We start from the raw sequence: 12,883 nt of genomic DNA, 5'->3' as shown, positions 1-12,883 counted from the left end.
TTCGCACCTCATAACATATATAACATCACACTTCCATAGCTAAATTTTCCAATCGAAAAGGAATTTTTTTTTTTTATAAAATTTTTTTTTTTCAAATTTTTTTTTTTTCATTTTTTTTAACAACTTTCCATAACATAAACATTTTTTCCTCAATCAAACTCCACTAGACAACGAGTCATTAATATTACAAAACATCAACCACAAAATCCTTTTTCCATTTTTTTTTTCTACATATCAAACCATGCAAATCTTTCAAAACTCATAACACATTTGTATTCCAAACAAAACACTCATGCACTTCACATATATGTTTGAAACAACATTCTTAGATTACTCATTTATTTTCTAAAAATTTTAACATTCTCAAAACAACTCATCAACTTTCGTCATTCATGTAAAACACTCCATCATCCTATGTTGACATGCTCACGTCGTAGTACTTTCACACATATAAAACATACTTAGTCATCATACTAGTCTTGCTCATGCTCCATATAATCACATCATAACAATATCATGATCAACATACCACACGTGCTTAAATTTTCATGTCAATCGTACTCATATTCCACATAATCATATCATCAAAATTCAGCTTCACGTATAACATTCATTCACATGCGTACACTTGCCAAAACATCCTCATCATATCATCATCAATTTCATACATCTATCTCACATTCTTTCAACAACTTAAAACATACCTCACTTTCTTTGGTTGAGCGTGATGCTTTGGATGTTGAGCCTTCATGACACTCCAATTTAAGGTTTACTAATCTAGACTTAAGGTGAAAGAAGACTCTCGGACCAGAGCGAAAGAACGAAGCTCTGATTCCACTCTGTCACGACCGCCCATACTAGGGGTGTTACAAACGAGGCGATCGTGACCTAGGGTCAAACATTTAAGTATAGCATTTAAGGATAACAGTTCATAAGAAATGCTCAATTAGCTTAAAAGAATAGTATTTTAGTTCAAAAATATATATAGCAGCGGAAATAAGGTTTCAAAGAGAGTCAAGGATGACGCCTATGTATGAAGACACAACGCATCCAAATTCCCTATGCCGACTCAACATCCACCGCAACATCCCGCTCAACCTGCACATATGGAAAACACATGCAAAGTACTTGTTGTACTCAATGGGCTCATGACAAAAACATTTTCATAAAAACAGTTATGTCATCCATACCAGTGATCTCGAGTTTTATGTAGTTAAGAAATATCACGAGAACACAAAAATATTTCAAAGTCTGGCCAGACAATCAATCTCCCCACTTTCTCATCAATCATTCAATCACATTCTCTTTCCATAGTGCGACGAAAGTGTGGCCACACTATTCGCCCACGAGACCGGCCGACTAGCAAGGACGGCTCACGATCCCACTTGTGTACACAGCCTGATAGGGTTTGCGGCCCTACTCAGACCCGAATTCGTTTCATTCATTCATTACAGCCATATAGCCTAACGGAGCAAGCTCAGACGAACTAGGCATCAGGCAACAATCTCATAAACAAAACATCATGGCATGACATAACACTTTAAACCACCCTTATTTCTCCATAATCATACTTTTGAAAGCGTAAAAGAGTTTAGTAAAAGAAAGCCCACCTCGTTCTCTTAGCAATTCACACCCCAACTTAGCAACTCTCGATCCTCGAGTTCACGAGTACACAACACCCTTGTCAATGACAACACAAGTCAGCCTCACACAACATCATCTTACTATGCATGTCCTATCGCTTCTCTCTCGTCGTTTTCCTCAATTTCCCAAACCCAGCATACGTCACATAGGTGTAAGACACGCGTAACACATTTCAACTGATCACAAGTGATTTCAACATTTAAACACGTTTCTTGGACATACATGCATCATATAACACTTTTAAATCTTGAAACTAGGTGTCATTTTAATAAGGCAGAAAACTGGCAGAATTGCGCGACCGTTTTGTAAAAATTACTATAAAATCACCCAACCTCAAAAGATGCTAAATTTTGGTCACAATACAGAGGACACATTCAAGTTCATCCATGAAAATTTTCATATCGAAATCACGCCATTTAGTCAGTCATTTCACATATTGAACTCTCTGGTCAGAACATATAATTTCTGACAGTATTGCGCAGTAAACTTCAAAAATTCACCAAAAATTCATCCTTCCTCATATGATGCTAAAATTTGGTCACAACACATTAGATACATTCAAGTTCACCCAGTTAAAATTTCACACTGAAATCATATCATTTGGTCAGTCAAAATATTTATGCAACTCTCTGATCGGAACATAAAATTCTAGTAGCACTGCGCAGTTCATTTGAAAAATTCACCGTAAATTCATACGATGTCCAATAAGGCTGAAATTTTCACAAGACTCAGAAGACACTTCAAATTTTCATCTAGTTCAAGAATCACATCGATCGGAGGTCATTTGGTCGTTCAAACAGATTTCGAAACATTCTGGCCGAGAACACACGTTACTGGCAGAATTGCGCAGTCAACTTCAAACATTTTTCAAAAATTCATTTTTCGACAAAAAGGGCTGAAATTTATACGAGACACAGAAAACAACTTGAAGTTTACTCAGTAAAAATTTCATAGAAAAATTCGTTCGTTTGATGGGACAAATACAGATCATAAGTCACTGGTCGTGCATCACAGATTTCTGGTTCAAGTTCGAAAATAGGGTTTTTAAAACTTCCACAACACAAACACCGATTTTTTCATGCTCGATAACACATAATCATGCTTACACGTTCCTCATACACATATTTGCACATAAACTCATATTATTCACCAAATATTTCAATCCAACACACATGATTTCAATCAACAGCGCAAAATCAAACAAGTTCTTACGAAACACACTTTCCCTCCGTTAAACTTGCGATCTATCAAACCTACACCCTCTACATGCATGTAGGACTCAAGAACATGGTCAAAACGGGTAGGATGATAGAAAGTGAACAATATACCTTCTTGAATCAAGAAAAACGAACGGTAGAAACAAACGTTGACACGATTCGTCCCTCTCCCTTCACCGCTGCCACGAATCCGCCGTCGCGGATCCGCCGCCATCGGCTCCTCCTCTCTCTTCTCTCTCTCGGATTCTCGATTTCGAAAGAAATGAAATGAAATGAAAGGAGGTTGTATTTATAAAAGACAAAAATTCACGTCTTTTCGTTTCGATGTGACGCGTAATTAATGCAGCGTTGAAAAACGTGCCTGATGTGACGCGATTCTTATCCAATTGGAAAACGTGTCTGATGTGACGCGATTCTTATCCAACTTTTCGTCTCGATTTGTTGTCGAAAGTGTATTTGATACGTGGTTTATTCTTTCGTGTAGGTAACGATTTAACGGGTCGTTACATTTTATTTTCTAAGATCATAAACTCACCCATCATTTGTATGATATGAGCTACTTAATGCTTTATAGGTTTTTTAGTTCCACCTCTCCAGAGCCCTTTAACCTTTTACCTTTAATAACTTTGATTCACAGCTCCTTATCTTCACATTGATCCTCGCTCTTTATTATTTTATCTTCCCTGTTTTTTGTACTTGAAATATAGTCATTCTCAACATCGGCAACATATTTTTTACGCGTGTTATGATGTGGTTATATGCGTATACATCCTCAGTATGCCCCTTAATTCATATATCATCATATGTTTTCTTCAGATATTGCTTGAAGATATGAAGATATCAGAACAACTGATTGACCTGGTCATTTATCTGATGTTTGTAGATATGTACTTACTACTTCGTATCCAGGAATCTCACACCATTCCCAATGACATGGTTCTTCTTCATGCGGCTCTCGTAGCTTGCAGTCTACAATTGTTGACAGTCATTGTTTCTCCACATTACCAAGAGGTTGCTCAAGCATTGACTGCGTATTACAAGGTAGCAATCCAGGATTTGGTGAAAACTGAGAACATTAAATTACTAGTTTGATGTTATAAATCTTCCCACTTCATCTTCTTGATTGTTGTTATTTCAAAGTGTTATCAAATTATGTTGTGGCTGAGTAAGTGGAGTTTGTGGCAGGTGTACATATTCAAAGAGGCAGCATTTGCTGCTGTTTGTGTAGATGTCAAGTATCTGCAGACCAACGATTCATCTAGAAGTGCATCCCCTACTACTGAAGAGACCTTGAATCATCTCTGGCAGCAATGTGATTCTTCTCTTCAATTTCTACAGCCCCTGTGTCAGCAAAAGTTGTTCCGGGAATGCATTGTTAACAACCAGGTTTTTCTAGATTTTACCCTGTCATCTGATTAGAATTTTTACTACCTGAACGCATTGACATTTCTTTAATAAACCTGCTTCACTCACCACATTTATCATTATGTGCATGCATGCATTCTGTACTTAATGCATTTTTAAGGATATCTAAGATTGACAATCTTCTTTGTATGTTATTTATAAGTCAATTTGAGTCCCGAATCGTTCGTTCTGCATCGGAGATCATTTAGTCCATGTAAAACCTCTCTGGCTTAACCTAGCTTAACCTATGGATATCAGTCATCCTTTTCCATAAAATGTTAAGTGCATCTGTTTTTATCATAATCATATTTGTTGTCTTCTTGATAAGATTTTAATGAAGTTTGTTTCTTCTTGCAGGAGCTTGGGAAGTGGTGGACTGCAGAGCAACTAGCTTCCTGTGTTGGACTCGGCCTTGATGAAAAAAGAAGTAGCTCTACTTCTCATCTTTGTAGTTGTCAAATTCCTGGTCTTTGAGGATTCTGGTAATTCTACTTCTCATCTTTTTCGGGTGTTATTCAAACCCGTATATACTCAACTTGAGATGTTTCCTACTTATACATGAGTGCCTAGCTGCTATTTTTTCTCATTCATGCCTGATATGTGGAATTTTATAGAGAATTTAAATGTTAATTGACATGTTATGATTAAGAGTAAATTTTCGAGAGGTTGTCTGTCACGGCTCTCTAATATGTGCATCTCCCTAGTTTTTAATGATTTCATACACATCACCAGTCGATAAACAAAGGATATTAGCTTCATAAATATCCAAAAATTGCCCTAGTACTATGCTACTTTGTAGTGAGAACGAAAAGCTTCCACGAACAGTGTTTCACCACTTGCTATTTGCGTGTGCATGCAAGATTTTCTCTCCATTGATTGTCACTACTTTCACCACTTTTTTTGGGTTATTAGTGTAGAGTTCGTTTCTCTCGAGGGTTAGTCCGTAAACTTGTTGTTGCTTACTAACTTCTGGAGAACTAGGTTTCCAGTGCTTCAAATACAGTGACAATAGTGTTCTTTGGTGCCCGATTTCTTGAGCTAAGGAGAGAGAACTATTCCGGTTTTGAAAAATTAATTGAAAAAGCCATAGGGCCGATCAACTGAATGAGAGCTTTATGAGTTGCAATCTTGTTGATATTGGTGCATAAAAATGATTTAGGCAATAGGACTAAAAGCCTCATATCCAAATTATCACATGCCTAACCCTACATAAACCACTAGTGAGCCGGTTTGAGCCCCAAAAGCCTAATTTCTTTGTTGAAAATTTTGAAGTCACTATATTAGCCTACTTATTATATCCGTTTGTTGGCCTATATTTTCTACCCTAGTCACTAAAATTAAAGTGCTAGCACATTCTTGGGAGGGTATTTATGGTGGTAAGGAAAAGATGGAAGTCCTGGAACATTCATTAGGTTGTATTCATTTATATTGAGATACAAATGAAAAAAGCTGTCTCTTCAAACAAAAGTAAAATAAAAAGGCAGCCTTTAATGTGTAAAAAAAAGCCAAGGCTTGAAAAAATAAAAAATAAAAAGGCAGCCTTTCATGTGTAAAAAAAAGCCAAGGCTAGAAAAAAATAAATAAAAAGGCAGCCTTTCATGTGTAAAAAAAAGCCAAGGCAAGTAAAAAAAATAAAATAAAAAGGCAGCCTTTCATGAGTTAAAAAAGCCAAGGCTAGAAAAAAGAATATCGAGCAAAAAACAGAATTATGCTCAAAAGAATAAGATGACTTGGTTTAGATGGTAGAAAAATCTCATGTTTGGGGTGTTGAGCTGTCAGAATTTTGTACGCATTCAGTGAGATGGGAAGGACATTGTGAAGGATGTTGTGAGGGATGTGCTAGCATTTTAAGAATGGTGATAAGCTACTTATCCAAATATGATCACACCTTTACCAAAAGCCCCGTTACATCCAAATGAAAAAGACCTTTTGATTTATGCATCATATTGACTTGTGAGCGATGAATTTTGCTTGATTTTGGGAGAAAGATCTTATGTGCTTAAAATAAAGAATAGCTGGAAGAACTTCTCTTTATGAATTAGCGACGATGGTTTGAGACTCCCAAGACATAAATCGAACTTACATTGAAGCATTGGATGCCTAGCTCTTAGGGAATTAGTTCGTGTACAATTCTTGTTCTAAAGTCTTACTCGCGCGTGAATTCGGGCTCAACCTAATTTCTCTAAATGATTCATGTGATTTGACGTGACTTGAGGTGGAGGATTATCAAATGTCTTGTGAATGTGCTTATTTATCTAACTTGCTTGAGGGCGAGCAAGACTTATGTTTGGGAAGTAATTGATGTGTGTGGGTAATTGTTTAACTTGTTATTACAAAATGGATGGAATGGAGGGTAGTGTACTACTGCTCCAGTTCAATTTTGACCACCTCACTATTTATTCCAGCGAGTTGAAGGGTATGAAGCTGCAACCAATATTTGCTTCAATATTCAAACATTTATTTAATAAACCTAACTTTAGTTCGATATTTAGTGTGTCATTTCATACTAAAGCCATCAATGAAGAACTATTGCCAAATCTTTATGATGCTCTATACTTGTTGGTACCTGATAAAATTGGGGTTGGACTTGCTTTGTCTAATTCTGAAGAACACGATATCATCATGATACCAGGATGTGTGGTTAGTTATTCTCTTCTTTGTACATACATTTAGACATAATTTTTTATTTAGTTGTAGGAAGTGGAATACATACAACACTTAATTATTTTTATCTCCTTGGAATTCTTCTACTTGTTGCACTAAACCTGTAACCCTTTTCTTGGCTGTGTATTCAGGAAAGACTTTCTGTTTGAGTCAGATTGCAGAGCTGCTGTGTACCAATCCCATTGCGTTTGAGGCTATTGAGATAATTCAGCATATTCTCGTGTTACTCTTAGTCAATTTGAAGGCCGCTCTAAGCATTTAGATTCGTTCTTGCAAATGTTATCTCTCGTGGAACTAAGGTGTTTTCTGAGATAGTTCCTAGTACATAAATAGACTAGAAAGTACTTAGTCGATCTGAAGGTCGAGGGTGGTAGTGGGCGACTGAGTTCTTAACTTAAAAGATGAGGGGGACACGGTGGAAAACTGAAGGCAAAAGTCTATTTATTGATTTTTGAGCTTGCTTTGTGATCTTCTGTTTCTTGGTTGTTGCGCCTCTATTTTTCCTACTTATTTAATTCATTTTTTGCTGCATTTTGCAGCTTATAATTGATCTGTTACATATATTATATTTTTGTTTGTTATACTGTGCCTGACGTTTTTCTACTTTTTCTAATCCACTTTTTGCTACCTTGCAGCATAATTAATTCATACATACATAGATACATCCTATTTTTCTTTGTCTCATATGCCCTATACAAATATGTGCTATATAAGTGTTTCTTTGATATGTAAACCCCATTGATTGTCAAGTCTTGGCTTCTTAATATATCTGTTAAATGTTTTTATAGGCTCTTTCCCAGTTACTTACTACACACATTTCCTTTTTACTTTGGCATTCAGTTTGCAGGACTTGCATCTAAAAAAGAAATCGTGGGCCTTGGAAACTGGTTGATGACTCAATTAGTGTCAAGTAAAGATACTTTATATGAGGTTAGTGTTGCCCCAACTGTAGCAGGGTGACTGATCTTACTCATGATTTTAATATTTTTGCAATGCAGGAATGGAAATTGCAGCTTGTTGCCACTATGTGGTAAATACTTGACTACTTCGATTTCTGTATATTTGAGTTTGTTTTCTTTACCTGTCCGTTTGATGATTATGATTGATACAACAAATTCTGGTTTACTGAGTGAACATAAGAACAGATTAATAGTGTTGTAATATACTATTCAACTTAACTATGAGTTGTAATGTTACCCCGTTCTAAAATTTTCAGCTTGCCTGTAATGTTTATCCTTTGTGAATGCTTCTGCTTGTGTATTGCTGCATCAACTTCTGACTCACCATATGTTGTGTATTGCTGCATCAACTTGTGACTCACCATATGCTGTGTATTGCTGCATCAACTTGTGACTCACCATATGCTGTGTATTGCTTGAGCTGCTTTAGATGCTTTGGGGAAGCTTGCAAATTCAAGAGTTTGTTCCTTCCTAGGTTATTGGTTAATGTTATTGTTTTGAATTTTAGTCTAACCTTGGATTTATGACATTCCCATGTTTTCCTTCGAGAGTAAGGTATTAGAGCAGTTTCTGGACCGTCTCATTGAGTAGTACTGCTCCAGTTTAGTTTTGACCACCTCACTATTTATTCCAGCGAGTTGAAGGGTATAAAGCTGCAACCAATATTTGCTTCAATATTCAAACTTTTATTTATTAAATCTAACTTCTGCATTTCATACTAAAGCCATCCATCAATGAAGAACTTCTGCATAATCAGTCTGATGCTCTACACTTGTTTGTACCTGATAAAATTGAAGTTGGTCTAGCTTTGTCTAATTCTGAAGAACACGATACCAGGATCTGTGGTTAGTTATTCGCTTCTTTGTACATACATTTAGATATAATTTTTTGTTTAGTTGTAGGAAGTGGAATACATACAACAATTTATTATTTTTATGTCCTTGGAATTCTTCTACGTGTTGCACTAAACGTGTAACCCTTTTCTTGTCTGTATGCAGGAAAGAAATTCTTTTTGGGTCAGATTTCAAAGCTGTGTGCCAATCCTTTTGCACTTGAGGCTACTGTGATAATTCAGCATATTCTTTTTAAAGTGATCTGTTTGGTCAAGTTCCTCAACAATTTATTTTGACCTAACATCTCTTATATGCTAGTTAGGTAGTTTTATACTTAGTCTACTGTGTTTGAGTTTTTTATCTTTACCTGTCCGTTTGATGTTTATGATTGATAAATCAAATTATTGGTTTACTGAGTGAACATGATCCCAGATAAATAATGTCATAAAATACTCTTCAACCTAACTATGTTAATTGTAATGTTACCATGTTGTAAAATTTTCAGCTTGCCTATAATGTTTATCCTTTGTGAATGCTTCTACTTCAGATCAGTCATTAAGCATCAACGCGTGACTCACCTTACGTTGGGTATTGCTTTACGAGCTGTTTTAGATGCTTTGTGGAAGCCTGCAGATTCGGAAGTTTGTTCCTTCCTAGGTTATCAGTGAATGTTATTATTGTGAATTACAGTCTGACCTTGGATTTATGACATTATGATGTTTTCATTTGGGAGTAAGGCATTGGAGCAGTTTGTGGACCGTCTTATTGAGTGGCCACAATACTGCCATCATATCCTACACTTTGCAGCATTTATAGAGAGGGATCTTAACAGTATTTCAACGGCTTATACTTAACCTGATGTTGGCCCATAGTGCCAATGCTGATCATCGACGCGGTCATTTTGGTTTCAGATTGCAGGCCCATCATTTTCTCTTATCGGACCTGGCAGCATCTCGTGTGGATTAGCAATTCCCCTCTTCGATCTCACTACAACAGAGACCACCAAGTTCTCTAGATGAGAGTTGACTCCTAATTACATGAAGCCATCACAACACACCTACCCTTCCTAAGGCAAGTAATATGGTCTTTGTCTTCTTTGATGTAGTTCACTTGATACTTTTTCTATTTTTACCTTGTTTTCGACTTTATTTTTGTGAGCTAATCTACTCAAACCCACAATGCAGTCACTCAGTGGTGCTTTGCTGTCAATACAATTTGCCTCATCGGGTTTACCACGGTCTTCTAGATCAACCTCAGCAAGTAAATTATCACGTTTAACTGTGCTACTTTCTCTCATTGTGCGCTTTATGGATTACATAACATTGGGACTGGTGTTACAACTTTGAGAATAGAAACTCTCGTAGAGGTGATTGGATGTAACTGTCTTATAATTTTTTGGTCTCTGTTTACACTTTATCTTGATCCTTTTGGTTTTCGTATGCTTTTATGACTTCGCATATTACAAGTTCTATTAATAGCACATATAACTTTATCCTACCGGTTAAATAAAATCTCACACTTCTGAATTCTTTCTGTTTTCCTTTCCCCCCTTTGTGTCTTTATTATTTGTTTTAATTCAGGAGTAGTGCACTTTTGGTTTCCTTTCACACCGGGTAATGGAGGCGTTCTGATTCTGGTTCAGGCCGTCATGAACTTAAAGTTATCGGGCTCAGACAATATTTCCTCATACATGGCTGCTATCTCCTGCCTAAAATCTAAAGCTTTATCTATTGTGAGTGCACTTTCCAATTAAGATAAGTTGATATGTGTTTAAATCTTAAAACTGTTGGTAAAGTTAGCACACTTTAAAATTTTATGTGCTTGTACTTGTGCTTGGTGTGGTTGTGTGAACATGCCCTTAATTCTTTAAAGTAAGTGTGATTTTTTCCGCTGCAACTTTTGCAACTCTGTGAAACTGAAAGTGTATCATACCTGGATGAGGTGGCCAGCAGCACAACAACTCAAAATATGGCAAAGTCTGTTGGACTTGAGGTATTGGTTTCTAAAATCAAAGTATCATGCAGTTTCTGTCATAACTCAGAGAGAGATATATGTTCATTGCATTTATAATAAAAAAGATTTCCCAGACCCTTTAGATCTATTGTTACAATTACATTGAAAATCAAAGTTTTGTACTCTGAAATGAACTGAAATAATCTTAGATGTACTGCAGAAATTTAACACATCGAGAAAATCCAAATACGACACATTTCCAACTTTTTCTTGTGATTTTTAATTACATATTAGTAATGCCTAGTCGCAATTGGGTCTATAACAAATGTTTATAGTATTTACTGTACAATAAGCATTGCAATATCTGCACTTTGAGAAGATTTTGCCTTCTATACATATTAGTTATCAAAATTTTCATTTTTCCTTGGTGCTATCATTATCATGGGCATTTGTTTTGTATAGGTTCTTGCATTGCTGGTAAAAGCTTGGAATAGATTCAAGACAGGTATATGCTCCCTCCGAGGCAAGTTACTAGACTGGAACTTAATATATAGCGCTTGGCAGATGTCGTCTCAGATGGTTTAAATTTTTCGGTCATTCAAATTTTAGCTCTCATCATTTTATAAATTTGATCATTCTATAATTTTTTGTGGGGATTGGATTTCCTTGAGGACACCCTTCGGTTCCTTGCTTGCATTTTTCTACGCTCGCCTTAGTATTCTGTGTCAGCACCTTCTACCTCCTCTTATGAATACAGTCGGCAACATATAGTTTTTGGTATCATGATGATGAGAAAGCTGAAATTCACTGTGCTGAAGAATGACATGATTGCAGCTGCTCAGTAAGTTCAGTCTGCAAAATAAGTTGCCTTAAGAAACATTCTGGCATCTGAGAAGATTAAGAAAATTAGCTTGGTTCCAGAGCATGTGTTAATGACATAGCTCTGAAGTATTTGTTAAGATTTACATTTTCCTTCTATGGTTTGAGGGTGTTCAATACATTTGGATCTATCGCCTAGGTTAATCAATAAGATTTGTTTTGTATGCATTTGCATCCTTATGCATTGTTATGTATGTGTCTCAGCTGAGAAAAACTCGATTTTTAAAAATTTAAATTCTATCATCTTTAATGGGTTATAGCTTCCTGATAACTGCTTGGTTTCCTATGTGCAGGTACTGGCTGCAGTCATTATGGCAGGTGCTTCTAGAGAGCCTGAAATCCTAGCTGAAATAAGAGATGCTGTTTTTTCTTTCATTCGTAAAATGGAGCCCAGAAGAGTGATGGATACGATGCTTGTCTCTCGTGTTAGGATTTTCTATATAATGTCCCGGCTTGCTCGATCACCGGAGCTACAATCAATTAAGGTGCCTCCCTGTCATGTGTCGATCTACTAGTTGAATAGACAAATTTTTCTACTTGAGTGAAACATGAAATATTATAATATGATAAGCATCGAGTGTAAAAGTGAAAATGTCTTTCGTGATGTAAGGTTTCTCCAGTTGAGCGCAGGAAGATCTCTAGTTCGTTACGATTCTAGTTCAAGGAATATGCTGGTTGGGGACCGAATTCAAGGGTTCAAAGTAAATATCAAACCAGAGAAGAAGTCAAAGTTGTCATCAGTAGTTCTGAAGATACGTGGAATTGATCAGGTAAATTAGTCATGTTTTCCTTCTTGATTCCATTTGTACTCATCACTAGATTTAATGTCTTTTCCATTCTAGCATGTTTATGTTATTCTTTATTTCTGTATAGATGAGTTACACCTCTCTAACAGCTTAAGCCTGAATAAGATACTAAATTGAAACGATTTCCTTGTAATTTGTATTAGCGAAGCAACAAATCCACACACAGTGGATGGGCCATTCTAACCTTGTCATTTTAGAAGCAAAGCAACAATCAATGATTTCCTTTCCATTGCTGATGACACGGCTGCAGGAGCAACTGGTCAGCTGGAACTTCTCTCTACAGCAATAATGGATGGTTGGACTTGGTGCTGCCCAGCCTCCGACTACCGATGCTCTTGGACAGTTGTTATCTGAATATGCCAGATGTCTTTATACTTCACAGCTGCAACATTTGAAGGTATGCTCTTACCATTTTCTTTAGATTCCCATCTTTGTGCAGCTACGGACAGAGTGCCATTATCTAGATCTTTTACTGTATGCTTTTTTTATATTGTTTACAGTAATGTGGTTTGTTATGGTTCACA

At 36.4% G+C, this 12,883-nt stretch overlaps 1 protein-coding gene and 1 long non-coding RNA gene across 14 annotated transcripts in view; both read left to right on the top strand.

Annotated features, from left to right (window-relative positions):
• LOC121783729 (kinesin-like protein KIN-14A) overlaps positions 1-8,570 on the top strand; it is a 30,524-nt gene extending 21,954 nt beyond the window's left edge. For 10 of the 12 annotated variants that reach the window (XM_042181892.1, XM_042181888.1, XM_042181887.1 and 7 more), the window contains 3 exons: positions 7,770-7,839; positions 7,928-7,959; positions 8,319-8,570. In XM_042181892.1, coding sequence (XP_042037826.1) covers positions 7,770-7,839; positions 7,928-7,959; positions 8,319-8,363 — 147 coding nt within the window. In that variant the 3' untranslated portion in view covers positions 8,364-8,570. Of the gene's footprint in view, positions 1-7,769; positions 7,860-7,927; positions 8,139-8,318 lie in introns of those variants that run through there. The other 2 variants (XM_042181896.1, XM_042181895.1) reach the window with 2 other exon arrangements.
• A 1,333-nt stretch (positions 8,571-9,903) lies between these two features.
• LOC121783733 lies at positions 9,904-10,453 on the top strand. 2 transcript variants are annotated; one of them, XR_006046636.1, is made up of 3 exons: positions 9,904-9,981; positions 10,074-10,087; positions 10,364-10,453. It is a non-coding gene; the product is annotated as an uncharacterized LOC121783733 (long non-coding RNA). The 2 variants fall into 2 exon arrangements; XR_006046635.1 differs by having other exon boundaries at positions 9,906-9,981; positions 10,302-10,447.
• Positions 10,454-12,883: the final 2,430 nt, after the last annotated feature.

This window comes from Salvia splendens, chromosome 21, assembly GCF_004379255.2.
Source record: "Salvia splendens isolate huo1 chromosome 21, SspV2, whole genome shotgun sequence".
Taxonomy (NCBI): Eukaryota; Viridiplantae; Streptophyta; class Magnoliopsida; order Lamiales; family Lamiaceae; genus Salvia; species Salvia splendens.
This window is presented reverse-complemented; position numbering and strand designations above follow the sequence as displayed.